This window comes from Bufo bufo, chromosome 6 (genome assembly GCF_905171765.1).
Source record: "Bufo bufo chromosome 6, aBufBuf1.1, whole genome shotgun sequence".
Taxonomy (NCBI): Eukaryota; Metazoa; Chordata; class Amphibia; order Anura; family Bufonidae; genus Bufo; species Bufo bufo.
The window spans coordinates 118,046,608-118,074,382 of NC_053394.1; the positions used below are offsets into that span (position 1 = coordinate 118,046,608).

The 27,775-nt window shown below is 46.1% G+C and overlaps 2 protein-coding genes across 2 annotated transcripts; one reads left to right on the forward strand and one right to left on the reverse strand.

The window, feature by feature from the left end:
• Window positions 1-540: 540 nt before the first annotated feature.
• CTSZ (cathepsin Z) lies at window positions 541-14,705 on the forward strand. The gene is made up of 6 exons (XM_040436323.1): window positions 541-693; window positions 4,508-4,671; window positions 7,717-7,896; window positions 9,329-9,479; window positions 11,603-11,768; window positions 14,022-14,705. The coding sequence occupies exons 1-6, from the start codon at window positions 581-583 to the stop codon at window positions 14,133-14,135; spliced, it is 888 nt and encodes a 295-aa protein (XP_040292257.1). The 5' UTR covers window positions 541-580; the 3' UTR covers window positions 14,136-14,705.
• Window positions 14,706-15,976: 1,271 nt separating this feature from the next.
• Window positions 15,977-27,566, reverse strand: NELFCD (negative elongation factor complex member C/D). The gene is made up of 15 exons (XM_040437373.1): window positions 27,402-27,566; window positions 26,683-26,795; window positions 26,247-26,356; window positions 25,178-25,287; window positions 24,358-24,465; window positions 24,112-24,264; window positions 23,883-24,013; window positions 22,937-23,102; window positions 22,369-22,503; window positions 21,830-21,969; window positions 21,075-21,189; window positions 19,926-20,021; window positions 17,059-17,199; window positions 16,837-16,966; window positions 15,977-16,166 (listed from the first exon to the last, which is right to left on the reverse strand). Exons 1-15 carry the CDS (start codon window positions 27,492-27,494, stop codon window positions 16,132-16,134), a joined length of 1,776 nt encoding a protein of 591 aa, XP_040293307.1. The 5' UTR covers window positions 27,495-27,566; the 3' UTR covers window positions 15,977-16,131.
• Window positions 27,567-27,775: the final 209 nt, after the last annotated feature.

The following is a 27,775-nucleotide window of genomic DNA, read 5'->3' on the forward strand; positions in this document are numbered from 1 at the left end:
TGCTATTTTGTAATATTCACTTTTCTAGAATTTGTTTACAGGAACAACACACATTTGATATATTTTTCTTCCTGTTTTGATTTGGAATAGAATGTGTAGTGTTCCCAATGCATTTGTGTGTATGGAAATAGAAGCTATTAGAAGGATTTTGAGCTTTATTCACTTTTTAAACACACTGCTATTATTTTGAACACAACTGTACATATAAGTGGAGCAAGTCAATTTTGTCTGCACGCCACGGTTTCAGTATCATTTATTATACAGCGGTTGGATACATAAAGCTCAGCTTTCACTTCTACATTCCCACCACAGACTTGCTCATGCATGTGATGATGTGACTGGCGCACAGCCCTGGGACTTTCCATGCAGGCTCTTTGTGACGAAGAATGCCTGTGTGCAATGTACACCTCAGATCTGTGCAGTCACCGCCTGCCCCCTCCCCCCACTTATTCAGAAGATGCTACCTCTTTAAGGCTTCAAAAAAAAAAAATTGCCAGTGAGTCATGAATAGGGGAAGTGCCTCCAGTGATTGTACACCGTCCCTTCCTGCCTATCACATGAGAGATTTCTGTTCTCCACCATGTACAGACACAGCCTGCTCCTCGCCATCCTCTCCTGGGTTCATGGGGGGCTTTACTTTCAGGAGGGTCAGCACTGCTACAAACCAGTAACCAGGGGCAACTTCGGAGTGAGGTAGGTCCTGCTGCCAGGTCAGTGACAATGGTATTTGTCCACTAGATGGTTGGATAGAAAGACTTCTCTGAAAAGTTACAGCTGCTGCAGAACTACAAATCCCAGCCTCAGACTTCGCCAACCACAAATGAAGGACCTCCACTGTCCGACTGATCGCAAAGTTTCCTATGGGAGAATATAGGCTGCAACTAAAACCCATGGATTCTCCAGTTCTGATCCCCTTTGTCTGGACTTTTAGCCTCGCTTGACTTTCTCAGTCCCACCATCAGGCTACATAGGGTTGCCACCCGGGCAGTTGTCACTCGCTGCTGACTGGAAGCTCAGGACCAGGACGTCATCACGGTGGAGCGCAGATCCTGTCCTGAGCTTCCAGTCACAGCGGCGCCATCAATGGATGAGGTGAGAAAGGGACATTATTAATTTTGGGGGGCACTAATTGGGGCATTAATATTACTGAGGGGAACTAATGGACGCATTACTATTATTGGGGGCACTATTAATTCTGGGGGGCGCTAATGGGGGCATTACTATTACTGAGGGGCACTTATAGGGGCATTATTAAATCTGGGGGATACTAATGGACGCATTATTAACTCAGTGGGTTCACTAATTGCAACATTAATATTACTGGGGGGCACTAATGGAGGCATTACTGTTACTGTGGGCACTAATGGGGGCATTATTAATTCTGGGGGGGCTATACTTACCACCCTACATTCATTTCTATGGGAGCACCGAAAATAGTCAAGGAGCGCACTTAGCTAGAAGTCCCAATGAAATGAATGGGGAGTACAGGAATAGCCGAGCCAGCGCTCGGCTATTTTCGGCGCTCCCGTAGGAATAAATGGAGGGCGGTCACGCATGCGCGGTGCGCCCTCCTGTACTTTGTGGCCTCCGTTTTAAAGGGGTTGTCTCATGACAGACAATGGGGGCATATCCTAGGCCGCAATATGCCCGGCCGTGGTCGTATTGCGGCCCGCAAACAGCGGGTCCAGAATATGCAGGCACCGGCCGTGTGCTCTCCACATCACGGATGCGGACCCATTCACTTGAATAGGTCCCCAATCCGGAGCTGCGGTGCGGAATGGAGGCACGGGACCCCACGGAAGCAATACAAAGTACTTCCGTGGTGTCTCTGTCCGTGCCTCCGCATCGCAAAAAAAAAATAGAACATGTTCTATTTTTTTACGGTGCGGAAGGATCATGGAGCGATTCAAGTTGAATGGGTCCCGATCCTTCCTGGCCGTCTCACAGATGTTGCCTGTGCATTGGAGACCGCAAATTGCTAATTCTTCCATGCAGAAATTGACCTGTTGTGTGGATTTAATCTGCAGCATGTCACTTTGTCACTTGTTTGTGCGATTCCACACTTTCTGTGGTTTTCCCCATAGATGGGGTTGATGACATAAACAACAAATCCGCAGTAAAAAAATATCATAAATAGTGCACCGTAACCTCTCCTGACTTGTTTACTTGCATTTACCATGTAATAACAATTCTGGAACATCTATTCTTCTGACTTTATGATATGCCATTCCTTTCTTATTCCTGCTAGAAGTTATGAATGTATGTCTAGCAGTTTGCCATGAAGGTCCAGATGGGTGTTACCAGTTGAAGGGTGTCTCCCTGAACAGTCTGACACTGGCAGCACTGATTGGATAGTGTCAGACTGTGGGATTAATAAAGGAATGGCACAACACACAGTCATAAGAATAGATGTTCCAGAACAGGAGAAGTAACAGGTCCTCTATAAGATCTACTGGATGGTACAGTTGTGCCCAGTCAGGTCATGTGACAACTCTCGTTGCTGCAGACTGATTTACAGAAGGGAAGGAGAAGCTATTTCCAGCCTTTTGAGGGCCTCAAGGTCAATGCTGTTACCTTATGGTGAGGACATGGCCCCTGGGCAGGTTCACCCCCCCAAACAAATAGCGAATGGAAGCACCTCACTCCACTTTATTTTCCAGAAAGGGTTAAGGTGGCCAGACACAGTCAGTTTGATTGGTTTTTAAGCAGATTCCATGGAAATCGGTGGGATCTGTAGACCTGGCGGTATGAGGAGTGCTGATGTGTACAGAAATAAATTAAGCTCAACCATCTATAGCTGTTTCCGTCACAAATCTCAAGATTAGATTGTGAAATAAATCAGGGCGTCTCCTTGAGCAATCCCTGTGCGGAGTCAGAGGCTCTTGTAATAAGAGGTTCTTTAAAGCGCTTCAAGCTCCAGAGACTTGGATATCAAAAATTCCCAAAACAAACCTGAGTAGTCACTTCCTGATGCAGATACCAATTATAGGTGCCGGTTAATATGATTCATTATGATAGGACGGAGAAGGCTGCAGAACTTCCATACTACAAACCTCAGCTGCTGCAGAACCTCATACTACAAACCTCAGCTGCTGCAGAACCTCCTAATAAACACCTCAGCTGCTGCAGAATCTCCTAATAAACACCTCAGCTGCTGCAGAACTTCCATAATACACACCTCAGCTGCTGCTGAACCTCATAATACACACCTCAGCTGCTGCAGAACCTCATAATACACACCTCAGCTGCTGCCGAACTTCCATAATACACACCTCAGCTGCTGCAGAACCTCATACTACAAACCTCAGCTGCTGCAGAACCCCCTAATAAATGCCTCATCTGCTGCAGAACCTCATAATACACACCTCAGCTGCTGCTGAACCTCATAAAACACACCTCAGCTGTGGCAGAACCTCATATTACAAACCTCAGCTGCTGCAGAACCTCCTAATAAACACCTCAGCTGCTGCAAAACCTCCTAATAAACACCTCAGCTGCTGCAGAACTTCATACTACGCACCTCAGCTGCTGCAGAACCTCCTAATAAACACCTCAGCTGCTGCAGAACCTCATAATACACACCTCAGCTGCTGCTGAACTTCATAAAACACACCTCAGCTGTGGCAGAACCTCATATTACAAACCTCAGCTGCTGCAGAGCCTCCTAATACACACCTCAGCTGCTGCAGAACCTCCTAATAAACACCTCAGCAGCTGCAGAATCTCATAATACACACCACATCTGCTGCAGAACCTCGTAATATACACCTCAGCTGCTTCAGACACTCCTAATAAACACCTCATCTGCTGCAGAACCTCATAATAAACACCTCAGCTGCTGCAGAACCTCATAATACACACCTCAGCTGCTGCAGAACCTCACAATACACACCTTAGCTGCTGCAGAATCTCATAATACACACCTCATCTGCTGCAGAATCCTATGATACACATTTTACCAGCTGCAGAACCCCATAATACACACCTCAACTGCTGCAGAACCTCCTAATACACACCTCATCTGCTGCAGAATCCTATGATACACATTTTACCAGCTGCAGAACCCCATAATACACACCTCAGCTGCTGCAGAACCTCCTAATAAACACCTTATCTGCTGCAAAACCTCATAATACACACCTCTGCTGCTTCAGAACCTCTTAATAAACACCTCATCTGCTGCAAAACCTCATAATACACACCTCAGCTGCTTCAGAACCCCTTAATAAACACCTCATCTGCTGCAAAACCTCATAATACACACCTCAGCTGCTGCAGAACCTCATAAAACACACCTCAGCTGCTGCAGAACCTCATAAAACACACCTCAGCTGCTGCAGAACCTCCTAATACACACCTCAGCTGCTGCAGAATCGCATAATACACACCTGGTGATGTACAGTCATATAATTTACAGCAAGGTGTCCATGATTCCTTGTATAATACAGTGGGCTACAGGTAAAGATTCATATCTATTGACTATTCTAATTATCTCACCTTTCCACAGGACCTACGCACGTCCTCATGAATACATCCCAATAACAAGTCTGCCAAAGGTCTGGGACTGGCGTAATATAAATGGGACCAACTATGTCAGCTCTACACGAAACCAGCACATCCCACAGTACTGTGGATCATGCTGGGCTCACGGGAGCACCAGCGCCATGGCAGGTGAGTCCAACTGTGCCCAGTGCCTCCTGCCAGAAGAACGGGGTTACAAATTCACACTGCATGGGTTGTCCAGGCTCTAGTAAATAAAGTTTGGCTTGTATGAATGGAGGTCTTTCCAGTACTTTGGGTCCTGTATGTACTGTGCTACACACACCTGTCAACATTGGTGACCAGTTTTCCCTCGCACAGGACGGTAGTATAACATTGAGCTGCTCAGCACTGTAACATTAGGAGCAACATAGGATTTTAGCAACAGCGCTTTTCACATGAACACATCAGTCTCCTCAATTTAGTTTAAAATATACTGTCTTACTGCCATATGTCTTGCCATTCTCTTGAAGCCCAGAACCACCCCACTGCAAATTATTCACTCCTTTCATCTCTGACGTCATTGTTCTGGTGCGCCGTAATATTGCGCATGCGCCCTGGATCCGCTCGTCAGCGCCCTTGCAGTGTCCTGGCAGCAGCCTCAGCGAACGAAGCGCGCATGCGCCAGCTGCCAGCGTGCCTCCACTCCTGCACCTCGGTCCTCCACCTGTCAGGGATCTCGCGCCACTCCGCTCTTCCTTTCCGGGTCGAGCGAAGTGCGCAGACAGCTGGCGCATGCGCGCTTCGTTTGCTGACGCTGCTGCCAGGACATCCTGCACGGGCGCTGACGAGCGGATCCAGGGCGCATGAGCGAGATTATGGCGCACCAGAACAATGACGTCAGCGATGAAAGTAGTGAATAGTTTGCAGTGGGGCGTCGCTGGGCTCCAACGGCCAGAGGGAGGTAATTTGCATATGAATAAAAGCTTCTTTTTTTTTACAAAAATGACAAGACATGGCAATAAGACTAGTATATTTTAAACTAAATCAAGGAGACTGATGTGTTAGGCCCCTTTCACACGAGCGAGTTTTCCGCGCGGGTGCAATGCGTGACGTGAACTGAATCCGGACCCATTCATTTCTATGGGGCTGTGCACACGAGCGGTGATTTTCACGCATCACTTGTGCGTTGCGTGAAAATCGCAGCATGCTCCTCTTTGTGCGTTTATCACGCAACGCAGGCCCCATAGAAGTTAATGGTGTTGCGTGAAAATCGCAAGCATCCGCAAACAAGTGCGGATGCGGTGCGATTTTCACGCACGGTTGCTAGGAGACGATCGGGATGGAGACCCGATCATTATTATTTTCCCTTATAACATGGTTATAAGGGAAAATAATAGCATTCTTAATACAGAATGCATAGTACAATAGGGCTGGAGGGGTTAAAAAAAATAATATAACTCACGTTAATCCACTTGATCACGCAGCCGGCATCCCTTCTGTCTTCATCTTTGCTGTGCACAGGAAAAAAAACTTTGATGACGTCACTGCGTTCATCCCATGGTCCGTCACATGATACATCACCATGGTAAAAGATCATGTGATGAGTGTAGTGACATCATCAAAGGTCCTATTCCTCAAAAAAGAAGACAGAAGAGAAGCCGGCTGCGCGATCAAGTGGATTAAGATGAGTTAAATTATTTTGTATTTTTTTTTAACCCCTCCAGCCCTATTTTACTAAGCATTCTGTATTCAGAATGCTATTCTTTTCCCTTATAACCATGTTATAAGGGGAAATAATAAAATCTACACAACACCTAACCCAAACCCGAACTTCTGTTAAGAAGTCCGGGTTTGGGTCTGGGTACCAAACATGCCGATTTTTCTCACGCGCGTGCAAAACGCATTACAATGTTTTGCACCCGCGCAGAAAAAACGCAAACATGGAACGCAATCGCAGTGAAAACTGACTTGTTTTAGTGTCATAATCGCACCATTTCCCCTGAATGCATCCGGCCCCAATCCGCAACGCCCGTGTGAAAGGGGCCTTAATGTGAAATCCTGATGACAGAATCCCTTTAATATATTTTATGGATGTTAAAGGGCATTAGTCAGCAGATTAGTACCCATGAAACTGGTTGACCTGTTGACAGCTGAAGAATTTTGTGTTGGTCCCATGTTCATATGCGCCCGCATTGCTGAGAAAAATAATGTTTTACTATATGCAAATGAGCCTCTAAGAGCAACAGGGGCGTTACCATTACACCTAGAGGCTTTGCCCTCTCTGCAACCGCTGCACCCTCTCCACTTTGAGGCTGGGATCAGACCTGAGCGTATTTGATATGCGCGTTTAACGTGCGTTTTTGTCCATAGTCAACGCGCGTATTACGCGCGTTTGTGTGATTGACAGCAGTGTCCTATGGCCGCAAACGCGCGACAAAACGCCCCAAAGAAGCTCAAGAACTTTTTTGAGCGTAGGGCGTTTTTCAGCGCGTTCAAACGCGCTGTAAAACGCTCAAGTGAGAACCAGGGCCATAGGGAAGCATTGGTTTTCATGTGTTGAGCGTTTTACAGCGCGTTTGAACGCGCTGTAAAACGCTCAAGTGTGAACCCAGCCTGAGAGACTTCAGGAGGTCAGGACCAGGTGTGATCACATTTACACTGTCGGGCCCTGTCAATCAAAGTGCAGCAGTTGCAAAGAGAGCATACGCTCTAGGTGTAATGGTAACGCCCCTGTTGCTCTTAGAGGCTCATTTGCATATATTAAAACATAACTTTACTCAGCAATGCGGTCACATATGAACATGGGGCCAACACGGATGCCCTCAGCTGCCAAGCGCACATGTAACAGGTTTCATAGGTACAAATCTGCTGACAGAGGCCCTTTAAACTCCTGCAGAAAACCCCTTTCCTGTTCCACAAATGTGATCATCACAGTAAAAAGAAATCATATTGACTACATATGTGCTAATCCACCTGCATCCATAGGTAGATATTGCTCGGAACTGCTGCGCTCTCCCCCATGCTTTACACTGCAATTCTGCTTGCTCAGGTAGTAAATAAACATAAGTTTATCAGGAGGTCAGAACATGAATAGTTTATTTGCATTACATCAAAGATAGAATGATGAGTGCATAAATCATGTAATCATCTTAATGAGATGTAAGATGATTACCGCCATAGAAACGCCATCATTTTCCACACTTTAGAATTGAAAACGATATGGTTTCCTTACAGATCGGATTAATATTAAGAGGAAAGGCGTGTGGCCATCAGCATACCTGTCTGTGCAGAACGTGATTGACTGTGGAGAGTCAGGAACCTGCAATGGTGGTGATCACGGAGGAGTGTGGGACTACGCTCACCAACATGGAATCCCGGATGAAACCTGCAACAACTACCAGGCCAAGGACCAGGGTAGGAGCCTCTCACTAGTATCAGATAGGTCACCCTTTGTTCATGGCAGGTAACTTTATAGGCCATTGTCATCCCTCATTTTTATCACATATAATTCATTTGTCTTTTTGTTATTTTCTTTCTTTATATTCAGGGATATACACAGGGGTTTGTCACACATATGAGTGAACCTCTGGCTGCCTATATTTAAAGGGGTTCTTCAGGATAATGCCTCCTTCACACGAACGTGTACGCCCCGCGGTCGTGCTGCGGGCCGCAATGCACGAACACCGTCCGTGGGGCAGCCGCAGCAGATCGCGGACCCTTTCACATTAATGGGTCCGCGATCCGTCCTTTCCGCAAAAAGATAGGACATATTTTATCTTTTTGCGGAACGGAAGTACGGGACGAGACCCCACGGAAGCACTCCGTAGTGCTCCCGTAGGGTTCCGTTCCGTGCTTCCGCATCTCCGGATTTGCGGACCCATTCAAGGGCGGACCCATTGCGGTCCGCAATACGGCAACCGGGCGCACGCGTTTGTGTACAGGAGGCCTAAGGGAACCATGGTGCCCTACAAGTGCTGTGTGCCCTTTACTGCAGCTTTCAAGTAAATGGGAAAAGCAGCAGCTCCTTCCTTGTGCTTGACAATAGGCTTCCGAAAGTCAGATCCCCCCCCCCCCACACACACACACACACCTTCCGCAAATGATCAAACATTTAAGGCCTATTCTTTGTTAAGGTTATTAAAGTTAGTATCTTGGACAGTCCCTACAACAGAGATGTCAAACTCGTGGCCCTCCAACTATTGCAAAACTACAACTTCCATCATGTCCAGACAGTCTACTGCTATCAGGACATGCTGGGACTTGTAGTTTTGCAACAGCTGGAGGGACACAAGTTTGATATCCCTGTCCCTCCATAACATTGATAGCCATTACCAGTTGTCAATGTACTCCCATAAAGGTGTTAATTCAGTGCCCCTAAAACCCCCCAGCTATAGTGCTCCCCTAAAATGAATAATGAATGTAGAAATTACACAAAATTGTTACTATTTTATCTTATAGTGGAATTAAAACAGTGAGAAATATATAAAGAATTGTATATGTGTTCCAGAAGATCAGACGCCCCCACCTCCCTACAAATCTGTGTCAGGCTGCAGCAGCCCCCCATTAGCTGAGCACCATCCCCTCACCCGTCTGTGAGCAGCAGTTATGGCCCCTAGAACTCCCAACCTTGCGCACTCCTGCGACCTTGTATCGCAAGACAGAATTCTGGTACAAAATACAGCTTCATGAAAGCTCTGCTCGATTATTTCTAAACATACAGCAAAGGATAAAAATGATACAGAAAGGCAAAGGAATAAAAGGAATGCATAATAATGTGCACAAAGCAATCGGTCAAAGTTGCCTGAGGGTGTGGATCTCATTTGCAATGTTATTCCTTATGGTTTAGAGTGCAACAACTTCAACCAATGCGGTACCTGCTCCACATTCAACAAATGCTTCTACCTCTCCAATTACACCCTGTGGAAAGTCGGTGACTACGGCGCGGTCAGCGGGAGGGAGAAGATGATGGCTGAGATCTACAAGAATGGACCCATAAGGTGAGAAAAGAAACGGCTCATTTCATTACAGCAATGGAGGCAATAGACTAGGGACTAACTGAGGCAGTATCACTGAAAGATGGCTACTTCTGCTGTTAGAAAAGAGGTACCCTAAGGACTCATGCATACAAACGTGCACCGGCTGGGCCCGTGCCGCGGACAATGCAGGGGCACTGACCGTGTGCCCACCGTCTGTGGTTGCAGACCCATTCACTTGGGGTAGACGTCAGCATCCGACTGCACTGCTTTTTTGCACGGACAGAAAACCCACGGAAGTACTCTGTAGTGCTTCCGATCTGTGCCTCCGTTCCGCAACGCACCGTATCATCGGGACTGCAGACCCATTCAAGTGATATGGTGCGCACGTGGCCCGTGCCCATATATTGCGGCCCCGCTGCTACCTCCCAATGCGACTATTTTAACTAAATTGGCGCATGGCCCAACACAATGCAGATGAACAGAACTGCGCCACCCTGTCGCATGCAGATCTATTAAATTCCACGGCCCTGCAAAAAAATCGAACATGTCCTATTCTTGTCTCTTTTATGAACAAGGATAGAACTGTTCTATTAGGGGCCGGCCATTCAGTTCCCTAAAATGTGGAATGCACATGGCCGGTATCCGTGTTTTGCGGATACACAATTTGCGGGGTTCTGTGCCTCCGTTCCGCACCGACCTTCCAGATTGCGGACCCATTCAAGCTGTTTGTGGGCCTCAATATGGGCACTGCCAGGCAACGGCCGTGTGCATGAGCCCTTAAGCTGTGAACCTCGGCCTCCAGGTAGATAAGGGATCTACAGTAAAGTGGTTACATCTGCTCCGTGGGTGGATGATATGGTGTAGGATATGCAAATGATCGAGGAGGAACATCAGAGAACGATGAGCCATAGCGATGAGCAAATTTCTTGAAATTACAGCTTTGGAGAACCCCTTTAAAGTGACAGCCACATGTATGGCTGTGGGTAAACGCACGGTTGTGGGGGGTAACAAACAGCCTATAGAAATAAACTGCACTGTAGGATTTTGTTTTAAAAAAATGGCCCGAAAAATCTTTGTTATTTGGTGGAAATGTCCACCGTTGAGTATACCCACAACGCCTGGGGTCTGGTGATCCTCCTTCATTTTCCTTTGTTCAGATCTGAAAACTGGCTTATGCCATTTTGGATTTCACACAAATTTTTGGAAAATTTAGGTCAAATTAGATTAGTTTAGAACTGATTTGCTCAGCTTTAATGAGGATCAAGTCTTCCTTTCTACACACAGATTACTACCCACCATTTGTGGGAATGAGGTGGACAGCTGGAGGAAATAACTTGGGCCATGGAAACCAGTCTGAGGACGCCTTCACTCGAGCACATTGGGGGAGATTTATCAAAACTGGTGCAAGACTGACTTTGAGGCCCATAGCAACCAATCAGATTCCACCTTTCATTTTCTCAGAGATCCTTTGAAGAATGAAAGAATCAATCTGATTGGCTTTTGATAAATCTCCCTTATTATGTCAGAATTTTTTCAATGAAACTCTGTTCGATTGTGACCAAACACATGAATGGATGCAAAACGGCCACTAAAAGAGGATACATGGCCAGAAAATGGATGCACCACACTCATGCACAATGGCCATGAAAAACTGAGAGCGTGTCTGTTTTTAAAGGGGGTTACCCAGTAATATATAATGAGGACCTATCCTACAGGTCATCATTATCAGAACGGCGGGGGTCCGAGTCGTGCTGTGACCCCATTTAGTGGCTGCGCTGGTAGACAGAGATATTTAGCGATGTGACAAGTGTTGTGGCCAAGATTACAGTCGTAGGCGTCATGCACATGATCGTGTCCATTCTGCGGTAGGCAAACCGCAGATCCAGTCTGTGGTCAGAGAGAGCTGCAGCAGAAAGGGCACGCCCCGTGAGCTGCCAGGCTGAAGAGAATGTAGCAATAAATGTGGAGATCTCTAGATCCATGGGAGGTACAGGGCTGGTTCTAGATTTGTTAGAAAGATATTGTCATGTGCTCTATGATGTCTGATTTTCATTTTTCACATCAATCATGGCATAACCCTTTAACCGTCAGTACACGTGGTTAGTAAACCCCAAAATTAACCCTTTTATTGTTGTGTTCTTCAGCTGTGGAATAATGGCTACAGAAAAGCTTGATGCCTATACTGGGGGTCTGTATGCAGAGTACCAGCCAAATCCGATGGTGAATCACATTGTCTCAGTGGCTGGATGGGGCGTGGATGAAAATGGAGTGGAGTACTGGGTGGTTCGCAACTCCTGGGGAGAACCTTGGGTAAGCAATTGGTCCGGATCAACGCTTGTTGTAGAACGCATAGATAGTAGTTGTGACTACTAGGCTCTGTTCACACGTGGCAGATGTGTTGTAGAAACTTCTCTAACTGAAAATCTATTCCGCCCATATGCATGGTGTTGTTACTGCAGTATGTGCACGGGTTTCTGCAATACCCAATCAGATGAATGGGATAGGCCAATTTCAAATACTGCCGATGATTTCTGCAACCAGTGCAACTTACAGTACAGCGCACAAGGATGAATTCTGAAAACCCCATCTACCTGCAGCAAAAAAACTCAGCACTGAAATCACAGCATATTGTAGACTTCCTATCCATAGTTTGCTTATCCTTGTGTGAAATTCTGTCCGATTTAGGCCTCATGCACACAACCGTTGTTTGGGTCCGCATCTGAGCCGCCGTTTTTGCTGCTCGGATGCGGACCCATTCACTTCAATAGGGCTGCAAAAGATGCAGACAGCACTCCGTGTGCTGTCCGCCTCCGTTGCTCCGTTCCGTGGGCCCGCAAAAAAAATATAGCATGTCCTATTCTTGTCTGTTTTGTGGACAAGAATAGGCATTTCTACAATGGGTCGCCCGTTCAGTTCCGCAAATTGCGGAACGCACACTGGCGGCTTACGTTTTTTGCGGATCCGCGGTTTGTGGACCGCAAAAAAAACGGCGCGGTCGTGTGCATAAGGCTTTAGGCTATATGCACAGAACAATGAAAAACAGCAATATGATGGACGTTTTTACAACCAATTAAAGTCTATGGGGCTATTCACATGGCCGTCAAAAAATAGGACAGACGTACCCCATTGAAATCAATGGGATAGTTTTTAACGTCTGTTTAGATAGGATGCACCCGTCTAACAGTGGTTAAAAACGGGTGCACTGTTAAAAAAAGGGCCTTTCAGTGGTTAAAATAATAATAAAATAAAAAAAATCATCCACTTGTAAAGGCTGGAGCACTTGCTCCTCACTTGAGGCAGCAGGACCTGCTCTCCTTCCCAGCAGCGTGATGTCACATGATCACGCTGGTGCGGGTCCTACTGCCTCTAGTGAGGAGCAAGTGCTCCAGTGCCTGCAAGTGAATGAGGTACTAAGCACTAAGGCCCCTTGCAGACGAGCGTGTCCGGATTAGGTCTGGATGCGTTGCGAATGCGTTCAGTGAAAAATGCGCGATTTCGCAGTCAAAGTCATTCAATTTTGCCTGCGATCACGTTCAGTTTTTCCCACCCCGGTGAAATGCGTTTTGCACGCGCGTGATAAAAAACTGAATGTTTACAAACAACATCTCTTAGCAACCATCCGTGAAAAACTTGCTTGTGCATGTGATGTGATTTTCACGCAGCCCTGTTCACATCTAAGGGGCCAGCGTTGTGTGAAAATCGCAGAATATAGAACATGCTGCGATTTTCACGCAACGCACAAGTGATGCATGAAAACCAACGCACATGTACACAGCCCCATTGAAATGAATGGGTCCGGATTCCATGCGCGGAATACTCGCTCGTGTGAAAGGGGCCTAACAAGGACATTCAATATACTGAGGGACAATATATATATTGGGGGCTACTAAAGGGGGCATTTGATGTTCAGGCAGCATTAGGTTTACTGAGGTCACTGCAGGGGTTGGGTTTGTTAAAAAACAAAACAAAAACAAAACACAACATCCGTTTTGAATGGATGCAAAACGGCCACTGAAAGAGGATACATGGCCAGAAAATGGATGCACACACTCATGCACAATGGCCATGAAAAACTGACAGCATGTCAGTTTTTTTTAAAGGGGTTACCCGGTAATATATAATGAGGACCTATCCTACAGGTCATCATTATCAGAACGGCGGGGGTCCAAGTCTCTGCACCCCCGCCGATCAGCTATTTCAGGGAGCCGCCTCGTTCCCCTGGGGCTCTGGGGAGAGCAGCCGCCTCCAGACATCTCTCCGAAACACAGCGCTGTACATTGTATAGTGGCTATGCTTGGTATTGCAGCTCAGCTGCAATCACTTCAATGGAGCTGAGCTGCAACTAGGCCATGTGACTGATGTACGGTGACGTCACATGGCCTAGGAAGGGGCCGCGGCGGAACCCCCGCCAATCTGATATTTATTACCGGATAACCCCTTTTATGGCTTTCTTTTTCCACTGTCTTGTGCATGTAGCCTTACACCAAGGATTATAGCCCTTGCAATGCATAGGGTGGAGTTTACAGCAAAATTTGCATTTAACATGTCTCCATTTGTTTGTAGGGTGAAATGGGATGGCTGCGAATAGTGACAAGCACGTACAAAGGAGGTCAGGGAGCGGACTATAACCTGGCCATTGAAGAGGACTGTGTTTATGGAGATGTAATAGTCCCATGATGATGCAGTGGTCTGACAGCACAGACGCTGCATTTCCCCCCCTTGCCAACAATGACAATCTCAGGCCAGAAGCTGCATACAGCCCCAGAGAATCCCAGCACCATCTAGGTTCTGTTGCTTTGACAGTGACTGGAGCGCAATGCCAACAAGACGTCTTTCCTTCTCTTAATATCTAGGACTATGAAAAAACTCCATTGTATAGATTAGGATTTTTATCTTGCTCTATTTTAAGAATACCCTGTATCATGTGCAATCTGACCACCCGTCATACAAAAAAACAGGCGAGAGGCACCGCGATCCTCAACAACGCCGAAGCCCAAGTGGTACTGGTTATTACCATTATACCTACTGATGGGAATTTGCAGCAACAGACAGATGAAGATACTGACAGCGCTGTCTATGTATTATGCATCCATGATTTAAAGGGAACCTGGCTGAACTTTATGCTGCTTTTTGTTCTCTTAACCCCTTCAAGACCAAGCTAGCATTTACCTTCAGGACCAGGCCATTTTTAGCAAATCTGACCAGTGTCACTTTATGTGGTGATAACTTTAAAAACGCTTTGACTTATCCAGGCCATTCTGAGACTGATTTCTCGTCACATATTGTACTTCATGACAGTGGTAAAATGGAGTCAAAAAATTTCACTTGTATTTCTAAAAAATAAATAAATACCAAATTTACCAAAAATGTTGAAAAATTAGCAAATTTACATTTTTTTTATTTCTCTACTTTTATAATAGACAGTAATACCTCCAAAAATAGTTATTACTTTACATTCCCCATATGTCTACTTCATGTTTGGATCATTTTGTGAATGACATTTTATTTTTTGGGGACGTTAGAAGGCTTAGAAGTTTAGAAGCAAATCTTGACATTTTTCAGAAAATTTCCAAAACCCACTTTTTAAGGACCAGTTCAGGTCTGAAGTCACTTTGTGAGGCTTACATAATAGAAACCATCAAAAATGACCTCATTTTAAAAACTACACCCCTCAAGGTATTTAAAATTGATTTTACAAACTTTGTTAACCCTTTAGGTGTTCCACAAGAATTAAAAGGAAAATGGAGATGACATTTCTGAATTTCACTTTTTTGGCAGATTTTCCATTTTAATAAATTTTTTCCAGTATCAAAGCAAAGGTTTACAGCCAAACAAAACTCAATATTTATGGCCCTGATTCTGTAGTTCACAGAAACACCCCGTTTGTGATCGTAAACTGTTGTACGGGCACACGGCAGGGCGCAGAAGCAAAGGAATGCCATATGGTTTTCTGTATTGCACTGAATTGAACTGTCAGCGTCTCACACAGTTGCCTAGGAAACCAGGCGCTCAGGCTGGATCTCCTGGGCTTCCGTAGGCTAGGTCCTATGTGCAAAAGTCTGAACCTCCACAGTACAAGCCTGTAGGCTAGGTCCTATGTGCAAATGTCTGAACCTCCATAGTTACAAGCCTGTAGGCTAGATCTTAGTTGCAAAAGTCTGAACCTCCATAGTTACAAGCCTGTAGGCTAGGTCCTATGTGCAAAAGTCTGAACCTCCATAGTACAAGCCTATAGGCTAGGTCCTATGTGCAAAAGTCTGAACCTCCATAGTACAAGCCTGTAGGCTAGGTCCTATGTGCAAAAGTCTGAACCTCCATAGTACAAGGAGTAGACGTGTACTGCTCTGTACATGCCTCCCATAGGACGAATTCTAGGGAAGCCAAATCTACTTCATCCACATGGTCAGAACCCCTTAAAATAATGTCCCTCAAGAAGAAATTTGACACACGGCAAAGAAAAGCAATGCTGGCTTCTCACACACCGCTCCCCGCTTAAAAAGATGGACAAATCAAATTTGTAAAATAATATTTTATATTTCATAAAAATAATCCCAAAACTTCTTAAAATGTAGGGGGGTGCTATATATACAAATTAGGGGAAAAACAAAACTAAAACAAAACAGAGAGAAGTTGCCCCTCACTCCACGTCCAGGACTGGGTTCTCTCCAGCTGGTTAGTTTATCATGATGAATTTGGATTTGCAGTGAGCTGAAATAGCAAAACAGAGCGACATGAATATTAGAAGTTTTCCACACTTTATGATATATTTACATAAAAAAGGACCCCTAGTTAGTGATGAGCGAAGCAATCTTCAGATGCTTTATCCAAAGTCGCTTCCTTCAAAACTTCGGAATAATACTGCACACAGATCCATCTCCGAACAGTATTGGAATGTATGGGCTCCGATGAGCTGAAGTTAGCTATTCACAAAGTCGGCTTCGGTTCCGACGCAGAGTTCAGTTTCAAGCTTTAAGGATCTTTTCAGCTTTTAAAAATCAATTACCAAAATTATTCAACAAAGTCACGCGCGACTTTGCGAATAATTAACTTTGGCTCATCGGAGCCTATACATTCTAATACTGTACGGAGACGGATTTCCATACAGTATTATTCAGAAGTTTTGAACGAAGCGACTTCGGATGAAGCATCAACATTACCCCTAGTGACAAGGTATACTGCGCCTTCTAGTGCCCACAATTATAACTGCAGGTAACGGGTAAACAGATGACTAGTGCCACCTGCTGGCCAAGATATGTATTTTTGCAGTAGGGGACATTGGCACACTGATATTACAGGTCAGTGAACCGTAGACAATACTGAGGAGGACAATTCTATTCTTAATTCAACCTCCTAGCTTTCTTCTGAATGTTTCCCTTACCTATGAACTCTGTCACAGGATCATGTTCTCCCTCTGTTTTAATGGTGCCAGCTATACTTTCGTTCTCTAGGATGGGAAGGAAAAGCTGCACAAAGTCTGAGGTATATGGAGGCGCAATGACATCCAGGACCTAGGAGGAAAAATTATAATGTATAAAAGGTGGGGAAAGGTTGATCTACTTTACAGGTAATGGAACCGTGGGGACACATGAACGTGACCTACCTCTGTCACAAAGTATCGGATTAGAGAGATATCGGTGTCTAGTTTCTCGAGACATCTGCGGATGTAAGTGACAACCGGCAGCACATACCCTCGACTCAACAGGTGAACCATTCGGTCCAACAGGGTCTTCTTCAGCTCCAGCTAAATTAAGATATGCATATGAAGAAGATGAATTAAACACTATATTATAGACAGAATTCTGCAGGCTTCAGAGCGGAAATCCCTCAATATCCCTTGAAGGCTCAATGTCTGCACGCGGCTTGTTCTGGGAAACGTCTGACTTTACATGTGAAACTGTACGGTAATTCAAAAGCAAATTATTTGATTGTATTTTAAGAGCTCGGCAGAAGCGGTTAGAGGGGTGTCTAGCACCAAACTTGTTGACCGTTTCCAATAGGCTATAGGGAATGACCCAGGCTCATGAATATGGCAGACCTGCCATTTTTTCTTTTAAATTGGACACTAATGGGGTCATTAGATCAAACTGGTGTAAAGTAGAACTGGCTTAGTTGCCCACAGCAACCAATCAGATGCCACCTTTCATTTTCCAAAGGAGCTGTCCAAAATGAAAGGTGCAATCTGATTGGTTGCTGTGGGCATCTAAGCCAGTGCTACTTTACACCAGTTTGATAGATGACCCCATATATTCTCATAGCAGGGCTAACTCGTGAAGATAACCCTTTCCGTGTAACCTATGGATATAGGCCCCCTGCTCAGGGTTCACCTCCTTATGAGCCAAAATGGAGGGCCACCATGTAATACTAGGATTCCCCAGCTGTGGTTCTCTTCTAAATGACACAATACTAAAATCTGCGCCCATCCTGCTGTTTACACTATACCAAAGGAAAGAAATAAGATTAGAGGAAAGAAAGGAGAAAAAAAAAAAAAAAAAAAAAGACAAGAGGAATGTGATCAATCAGTACGATAACTGGATTGCCCGTTTCCTAATCTTGGTCTAACTTTCCCCCCTCACCTGTGTCATCCTAATGACAAAAACATGGGTGTCTGTGGGGACGGACAGTGATCCAGGCAACACAGAATCCAATCCTCTCGTGTGGTGTGGACGAGGAGTATCACACACAGCACAACACTCGCCCATCTGGGTTCTGGGTCCCGCAGGCTCTGCAGGTCCCTCTCCCAGGACCGATATAGGGTGGCAGACCTACTGTTTCCTTTCGGTTTAACATTCACAACCCGACGTTCTCTGTCTCTCTACACATTTGCCTCTCGCAGGAAGACTTCTGTCTGTTCTGGCAGCGGCCTCTTTGCTTCAAGTCAAGGTAACCGCGCCCCCTTCCCTGCCCCTTCGCCTGTGACTGACGCCAGCTGTCGGGCATAAGCGCGGTCAGTCACAGCGAAGGGGCAAGGAAGGGGGCACGGTTACCTTGACTTGAAGCAAAGAGGCCGCTGCCCCCCTTGACTTCAAGCCTGCCTGGAAAATAGCGCGGACGGAGGATAAAAGAACGTTTTTCATTCTTCTGCCTCATTAGAAACTCACTGCCGGCTACTTGAAGGTACTGCTGGCGGTTTGGGATGGCTTTTGCAGCTCACAATTTCTGCCAGATAAAACCTTGTTTTATTTTCTGATTGTAGATTTTATTTTATTTTATTTACTGACATGATTCTGGGGGCGGCCATCTTGACTGAGCTGTTCATAACAGCATCTAAAAAGCATTAAGAAAATTACTTTACATTGGCCACATACAGTCCACAGACACAATGGTCTGGAGGGGACCTCATTGACTTATATGGGCGAGACCTTTGCAGAGGTCATTCTATACAAGGAAAGACAGGTGCACCCTGTCTTATCTGTCATTCTAATCCTGCCTGTAATGGTATCACCTCTGTGTATAGATAAGCAGGTAATTGTGCCCATTATTAGGCATAGTGGCCAGTGGGAAAACTGCAGGATTTTATGGTTTTTGGTTAAATATAGACGTTGACATGGAAAATTAAAAATATCATAAAAATTCTTTACAAATATATGTTAAACATAAAAATGTGATTAAAGGGAGTCTGTCGCCTCCCTATGGCCATATACAGTGCTTACATTGCCCTATAGCACACCTAGACATGAATGTTATGGTACCTTTGTCTTTACACTTGCAGAAGCTGGAAAAACGAACTTTAATTCGTATGCAAATGAGCACTCGCAAGTGCCCAGGGGCGGCGTTCACTGTGTTGGAGCCCAGGCTGCCCTGCCTTTTTTCATTGTTTCCCCGCCCCAGCCTCTGCCTATGCCTGCCCTATTCCCTTGCGTCATCCTTCGGTCCGGTCGAGATCCCGCGCCTGCGCACAGCGGCAATGTGGCGTTTGCCGGCGCATGTGCATTGGTAAAGCGATGCCGTGCCCACAATGGGCATCGCAGTGCGCATGCTCCGTCCCGGCGAGGCAGTGCACAGGAGCGGGATCTCGGCCGGACCGAAGGATGACGCAAGGGAATAGGAGGGCGGGCATAGGCAGAGGCTGGGGAACAATGAAAAAAGGCAGGGCAGCCTGGGCACCAACACAGTGAACGCCGCCCCTGGGCACTTGCGAGTGCTCATTTGCATACGAATCAAAGTTAGTTTTTCCAGCTTCTGCAAGTGTAAAGACAAAGGTACCATAACATTCATGTCTAGGTGTGCTATAGGGCAATGTAAGCACTGTATATGGCCATAGGGAGGTGACAGACTCCCTTTAAAAAAAATAGGTCATTTTCTGGTGGCACATTTCCGTTAATTACCACCTATCTGTAAGATCTGATAACAACGGGCACATTCAGTACAGCGAGTTCTGAGAAGGGGGTAATATTTTTTAGAGCAAAATTGTGGAGACAAGAAGTTGCATTTGATGAGACAAGCACTTTATTCACTGCAGCCACTTACCTGCTCCATGACATCCAGCTGCGAGTGCTCCGTCTCAAACAGCTTAATAAGCAGCTGCAGGACTTGCGGGTGGAGGAGCTGGTGACAAGTGCTGATCTGCCAAGTCAGTGAAAGGACACAGTATTGGAAACACTATTTCTTGCTGTACATTTTGAATGAAAATCATTGTCTTTTCTGTCACATGTGGGTCAGACAGGGGAAGCACCGAGAGTCCTCAAATCATGTCGCCAAGAATAGATAAAACAAATGGGATCAAAAAGGACATTCCTTGGAACAGACACCCTATGTAAGGCCTCTTTCAGATGAACGACTAGAAACTCGTGATTGGGTCTTGTAGGAAAAACAGACCAAGATAGAACATGCAGCAATTTGTTCAGCACAGACTGAAGGTCCGTGCAATAAATCCTTCATGTGAAGATACCCATTTAGTTAAATCTGGGTACGGTCCATTGCAGCAGCGACACGGCCTGCATTAGCATGGCTGCCCAGGCAATCGGGCCCAGGCATCGTCCGCCAGTACACATGGTAATAATTACTGTGCGAGTACTGGCTGTAATGGACGACAGTCACAGCAGCCCGATTCAGGTATCTTAGTCGAATCTGGCTGATGCGTCTGTCATCCGTTACAGTCCGGGCATCATTCCCTGGTCTACGTTTTCCATAGCAGCAAGTGCAATGCGGTCGTCACGCCTGCTGGGCTGATGAGGGAAGGCCGAGCATCATCCTCCTGCTTGTGTGCTCTCCTGCTCAGCATCGCCTGCTCCTAGTGAGAGTGGGACATGCTTAGTGGAAGGAGAAGGGGGGGGGGGGGGGGGGATCCCCCATGTGTCATACACCGCCCTCTCAGTCCTCAAATAGGCCTAATGCAGTGTTAGATTTTTCCTGAGTGTTTCTTTAAGTTGCATTCACCTCCATTCCGATAATACATTTATATAAAAGGAGTAGTATATAATGACACGTCTGTGTACAATATTATAGGAAGCTTATTATTTATCAGTCTAATACTATAGAAAGGACCCGTTTTAATTCACGTCCCTGGTGAATAGCAGGCGGCATATGCTCACTGTCTCCTGCAGACCGGTCAGAAAACACTCTCATGGCTAAAATTGCCTAAATACAATATATTTCTACAAACCTTGCCACACTCACCTCGTCCAGCAGGGCCAGGTGTACAGGAGTATGATCTGTCTGTAACTGGAAATAACGAGGTTCTGATACCGTCCAGTCGACCCACTTCAGAACACCCATTGCCACCACTGGGTACCTGGTGCACAAAAAAAAAAAAAAAAAAAAAAAATCCAGCTTTGTTACCCGATTCCAAGTACCTCTCCGCAGTGACGCCCACCATTCTTAGGGTACTTTCACACTTGCGGCAGAGGATTCCAGCAGGCAGTTCCGTCGCCGGATCCGTCAAAACGTATGCAAACTGATGGCATTTGTCAGACGGATCAGGATCCTGATCCGTCTGACAAATGCATTGAAATGCCGGATCTGTCTCTGCGGTGTGATCCGGAAAAACGGATCCGGCATTTATTTTTTTTTCTATTTTTTTGCGGTCTGAGCATGCGGATCCGTTTTGCCGGAACACTCGGGGCCAGATCCGGCATTAATGCATTTCAATGGGAAAAAATGTCGGATCATTCCGGCAAGTGTTTTGGAATTTTGGACGGAGATAAACCGCAGCATGCCGCGGTATTATCTCCGTCCTGAAAAGGCAAAAAGACTGAACTGAAGACATCCTGAACGGATTGCTCTCCATTCAGAATGCATTAGGATAAAACGGATCAGTTCTTTTCCGGTATTGAGCCCCTAGGATGGAACTCAATGCTGGAAAAGAATAACGCTAGTGTGAAAGTGCCCTTAAGTAGCAATGCCACTGACCACCCTGCATCTTCACCACCTACCTGATACACTGATACAATGTGCCAAGCTCGGCTACAAGCTCAGATGCGCCCTTGTTCTCGTTGCAGCACAGATTATGGACAGTCTCTATCGCTTTAGATGTGGGCTTCAGTTCATCCTTATTAATATTCACTCGCTTATTCTGCGGCAAACAAGACAAGCATTAGAAGGCCACCAATGAAAACTGCCCATCCTCATAAAACATGCGACAGAAAAATGGTTTTTGGACACCGCAACAAATTATTTAAAAAAAAATAAAATAAAAATTATCGTACAAAATACCATATAAATTTGGTATCTCTACAACCATAATGGCCCATGATTTATTGTGCCCTGCTGCCTAAAACAGCTGATCTGTAAGGGGGTCATGTGTCAGCCCCCCACCATTTGGATATTGATATCCTGAGGAGAAGTTATCAATATCTATAGCTTAGACAACCCCTTTAAGTACAAAAGCATGCCATATCCATATGGGGTTACTCTCCAAGGTGGCACATCAATGCCATGATCAGGTTCTCCTCTTAAATAGCACACAGCATACCTTTTTCCACGTCTCCACCACGCTGGCAGCATAAGCCAATATATGAATGTATTTATGTTTGTGGTCTTGGTTTATCTTAGCACCAGGTTTGAAGAGTGACTGCATGAAAAGATCCAGGAAGGCAGGAACACGGATCTAAGAGAGAAGGAAGCATACGTATGGAACACGTACAAGTTACGGGATCAACAAGGCAAGATGCAGGAAAGGATGTTATAAAGCATACATAGAGGTACTAATCTTATGTATTCCAATGTTACACAGTCATCACGTGACCAATCAACGTGTCAAGACTGGCCTAGACTGAGAGTGCTCTGCAAACAGCTGATCGGTGGCGGTCCCGAGAGTCAGATCCCCGCCAATCAGATACTGATGACCTATCCCGAGGATAGGTCATTAGTTGTAAAGTCTCGGGAAAACCCCTTTAACATGCATTGCAATCACTGCGGAGGGCCTAGAGGATTACACATGGAATAATATACATTATGACAATACATATAGAGAAGAAAATTGACAGTCCTGGTCATCAAAAGGTGCACACTGGGAATGACAGCCACCGCCACATACTCACCAACTCTACAGGGGGGGAGTCCATGCTGGTAAACATCTTGTACAGGACAGTAATGTCGGCTGGGTTCAATGCTCCTTTGGATAGCATAGCACCGAGTGCCTGACAAGCCCGAGGGTAAGATGCCGCAGTTCCCAATGCAAGAGTTATCTGACTGGCATCATGGCCTCTGGAGAAAAGAAAAAAGTGGTGTTTTGGGTGCGATTATACATATCTGAATTATAATTTTTTGTGTTCCCAAAAGCTCTGAGCTTCGTGTACTGAGTACCAGGTAAAATAGGACAAAAAAGTACCACCATAAAGGCATATTGTTCAACTCAAAACATAAGCTGCTCCTCCTCCCCTGGCCCAGGCTGAGGCACAGTGACTGCAGCTGCATCCCCCTCCTCCCTGTCTTTTATTTACCTCTCCACACTAGACATATTTTTAGGGTTATTAAGGAATTTCGTGAACATTTACAAGGCATAGGGAAAATACAGGAGGCTAGAATGTGAGGAAGACGACACTTTGTCCTTATAAGATATATTAGGTTTCAAATGTTCACGTTCTGTAATGGATTATTGCTAAATATATATATATACACATACATACATATATACAGTACTTAAAGTGGCACAGTACTTTCAGTAAACTTTTTATATGTCATAAGGACAGATCGGCGGGTTGCGAGTGCCGAGACCCTCCAATTTCTATCATGAGGGGAGAAAAGCCCTTGCTTAGCATGTTCTCTCTCAGGAAGGAAGCGAGGCGGACTAACGGAAAGTCTATGGTCCTGTCTTGCGCAGCAATGAGACATAGCATGCAAAGCGAGCGCTTCTCTCCCCTCGTTCTAGAGATCGTGGGGGTCTCAGCGCTCAGACCCCCACCAATCTAAATGTTTGATAGGTTCCTAACACATATCAAATGTTTACTGAAAGTATAGCGCCCCGCTAATAAAAAAATCTCTTACTTTTCGTGAGCAAATCTTTGCACCTCCTGTGCAATCCTGCGCATGGCAGATCCTCCCTGCTCCTCCTGTGCCAATATAGACATGATTGCTTGTGCAAACAGATAGGTGTGCTCTCCATGGCAAACCATTTTCTACAAGAAGGAGAGACAAGAGTGTAAGCAAGCTTAGTGGAGGCGAACAGGCTGCGGATGACCAGTCCCAGCAAGCCAAGACTGAGAAAAACACATACAGCAAACTCAGGGAGGTTTTTCTCAAGGTTCTCCTCTCCTCCATCAAGGATGGTGGCTAGTGATGTACGAAGCACTCTGGAGAAGACCTCCAGCTGCTGGCAAGCTGTGGAGACACTGGTGATTTCCGCCTGATACCCAGCATCCGAGATGAGCTAGAAGACACAAAGGAATGATGATTTATAGTAATCTGCATCTTATCTGGTCACACCAGGCAGAAGAATGTATTGTTATCAAGTGTCCCTCACCTTCACAGTAAAGTTCAGCATCAGACAGTCTGGATGCGCCTCAGCAAGCTTGTAAAACAGGTCCCTCCATGTGGTGTGGGCAATCATTTGCTCCAGCCATGCGGGAGTCTGCAATCAAAGTTGGGACAAGACACTGAGACTTTTCCATACGCATGTCAATTGGACATTTACCAAGGACTGACAAAAGGACAGCGTGACATAGTCCTGTACTGGGCGAATTCCATTGTATGCCCAGAAAGCTTACACATTTTTTATATATTTTGAGGTTCACCTCTTCACCAAGATCTCTGCCTGCTGTCAGTGAATAGGATCGTTCTTATTCACATCCAGAGGCTGAGAACCAGTACAGACCCAATAGGTCTCACAGCGGAGGGTTTGCTACAAACCCAGTCTAACCTAAATCTATCCCTCCTGTCCTGATCATTTGCTACAATGTATCTGAATGGGCAAAATGTATGAGCCTGGAGTCCAGACTATTTAGATGACAGGCGACTGCCTAGATAAGACTGACTGCAACTGTAGCAAACCCTGACGGTTTTGCTACCAGAGAAATTACCAGTGATGTGCTGCTTGGGAGACATGTCACCGCTGCAGCCAGTCATTGGCTGCAGCAGCACACGTGACCCAAGGCCACTCTGGAAGTGGACAAGCAGGGACCAGAGCACTGAGACAGAAGAATTGACCGGAAAAAGCCTGAATCCAGTGGTGGGGAGTCGGTAGGTATGTTTCCCTTTGCAGCTCCAACGAGGTGGGGGTGGGGGGGCAACCAGAAAAACGGCCAAGCTGGACAACCCCTTTAAGTAAGATTACTAGTAATTACCTCTCCTTCCTCTGTAAATATGGAATCTGCTTTTCTCGGTTCAAAATGTTTAATTAACAAACTTTTCAAGTGGTTTTCCACTGTCTCCTGGACTTGTATGGGCTCCACTCCTGAAATAACATGAAATGATATTCAATGCTAGGCACAAAGAAATCTCTGACTGATTATATGGTTATTTTATGTATTCTGACTTCTAAACATTCCCAGTTGTATGATCTTTTCTTTAGCCGACTTTGTATAAATGTTAGAACTCCTTGCTTTGCCATGGCTGACGCTCTGCTATCAAGTCCCACATGTGGATAGTCCCCGCTGCACCATCATATTCCGTGGCTGCATACCTGCTGCTCTGGAAACCCGTCTCGCAGCTAGATAATCGCCCCCACTGTTAATATGTTCCACGACTGGATTGTCCCCCACTATGCCATCACAGCTATACAGTCCCGGCTAAGGCTACTTTCACATCTGAGCTTTCCCTTTCCACTATGGAGATCCGTCATCGGCTCTCAATACCGGAGGACAACTCTTCAGTTTTGTCCCCATTCATTGTCAATAGGGACAAAACTGAACCGAAGGGAACGGAGCGCACCAGAATGCATTCCGTTCTGTTTCACTGCATTCCCATGACGCACAAAAAAGTGCTGTAAGCAGCGTTTTTGAGGGCAACCTGGGATGCGGAGCAAGACGGATCTGTCATAACTCCCAATGTAAGTCAATGGAGACGGATCCGTTTTCTGACACAAAAGAAAACGGATCCGTCCCCTATTGACTTACAATGGTTTTAGTGTCGGATCCATCATGGCTATTTTAGAGATAATACAACCGGATCCGTTCATAAAGGATGCAGATGGTTGTATTATCATGACTGAAGCATTTTTTGCTGATCTTTGTGAAAGTAGCCTAAGCCACAATGTCCGATGGCTGGATAGTCTCCACTCCGCCATCACTCCAATCTGTGTCCCAAGTAGAATGATCTCTATTCTGCTGAATATCGGCCCAATATACTCTCATCTTCCAACAAGACTCAACACCACAAACCACTAGTCGTCAACCCCCGGGAAGCCCCACGTACCTGAATGGATGAGCCATTCCGCCAACAGGTTCACAGTCTGGGCTACCGCAGTGTAGTTTTCGGACAGGAGCTGAATGACGTTCTCTGGAGATCCACCTGCCTGGAAATACCTGCACACAAGAGGAGAGTCACAATTCACATTTCGGTGGGTCTTCTGTGCAACATTAGTCACCTGCAAGCTTCAGGAAAATCATGGCATACCTTAGTATTAGCCTAGGAGAGAAAGTCACAGACGTTCTCATTTGTACACCAGTTTATTGGCCTCAAGAAGTCACAGATTTTGGAGCAAGCCCCACTTGTGTAAAAATGGGAGACCTTTTGAAGGGTTTTGTGCCGCACGAGACACAGGGTAGGGACCGGTCTGAATGCATCACATGACCGGGTGGGGTGGCCGGGGCCTGTACTTCTGAACAGCACACACAGGGGCAGCTCCCACCTCTTTAAGGTGTTAAATATAGCCGGCTCCATGATGTAGTCGCGGCTGGATAGTTTCGCCAGACATTCCTGTTGCACCTCGGCATCGTCCTCCGCTTCGGCATATTCTTCATCCTGCCAGAAAACAAAGTGCGGCCGGTAACGAAGCGATCAATGCTAGAAAGGTTTATGCCGGTTACTCCTGGAAACAGCCACTTGGGTTCCCAGGGCAGCGGAGTCCTTCACAAGCACATGACAGGGTCACTGCAATACAAATCCATTCATCTGGCTGCTAGCGACACCCCAGGGGCCACAGCACCATGCATTTTCACATGGGTTTCCACCAGGATCAGTCACAGCCCAATTTCCCGACCTCACAGACACAGGGGACTATTACATAAAAACGCTACACAGATGTCTGACTTGGGCTTAAAGGGACACTCCATTTCCCACTAGGACCATTAATGAGGGAGTCTACCTACATCTGCGTTTTACCCGCTGGTGATGGCGCTCTGACAGGGCAGACTAACCACTTGAACAGGGGGGCGGATGCCATGTTGGCTGCATACAGATGGTCAGGTGTGGGAAATCATGTATCAACGGAAGTGCAAACACTGAGGTTGCCAGTAGCAACCAATCACACGGCTTGGCACAGAACTGTATGAAAACCTCCGATTGGTTGCTATGGAATTCAGCAGCTAGAAGTCCTGGGTCATCTCATCTCGTTCTGCGGACACTCACCGCTCCTCGGTCCTCCCAGTCTCCAATAATGGTCCCAGAGTGGACCCCTCCGCCACTGCCGCTGCCGCTCCCTATGAAATAGTCGGGCTCCATCTTTCAAAGGTTGGGGGGAGGGGGATCTCCCCTGCCTCTATGGTAGATGCTAGAATGTAGTTGTTAGAAGGAGGTTTGCGACGTCACTGGTCACATGATCCTTCATGGTCACGTGACCAAATTTGGGCGGTTGCTGGCAAATACGGGCTGCAGGAGCTGGGGGGGGGGGACTGTTGTGGTGCAGAGTACACAGAGCTTCATGGGGAGCTGGTGAGGGGCAGCACATGGAGCTTATATATGAGGGAGGAGGGCACGTGGAGCACTCAGGGGCAGTGGGGTTC

What these genes read in the sequence shown, in the direction of transcription:
- CTSZ (XM_040436323.1), top strand. Translation starts at nt 581, where the DNA reads ATGTACAGACACAGCCTGCTCCTCGCCATCCTCTCCTGGGTTCATGGG. An exon ending in AGGGGCAACTTCGGAGTGAG is followed by an intron (nt 694 to 4,507) that starts GTAGGTCCTGCT and finishes ACCTTTCCACAG; the next exon opens with GACCTACGCACGTCCTCATG. An exon ending in TACAAGAATGGACCCATAAG is followed by an intron (nt 9,480 to 11,602) that starts GTGAGAAAAGAA and finishes TGTGTTCTTCAG; the next exon opens with CTGTGGAATAATGGCTACAG.
- NELFCD (XM_040437373.1), bottom strand. Translation starts at nt 27,494, where the DNA reads ATGGAGCCCGACTATTTCATAGGGAGCGGCAGCGGCAGTGGCGGAGGG. An exon ending in GGAATGGCTCATCCATTCAG is followed by an intron (nt 25,288 to 26,246) that starts GTACGTGGGGCT and finishes ATGTTATTTCAG; the next exon opens with GAGTGGAGCCCATACAAGTC. An exon ending in ACATTGTATCAGTGTATCAG is followed by an intron (nt 21,190 to 21,829) that starts GTAGGTGGTGAA and finishes TTTGTGCACCAG; the next exon opens with GTACCCAGTGGTGGCAATGG.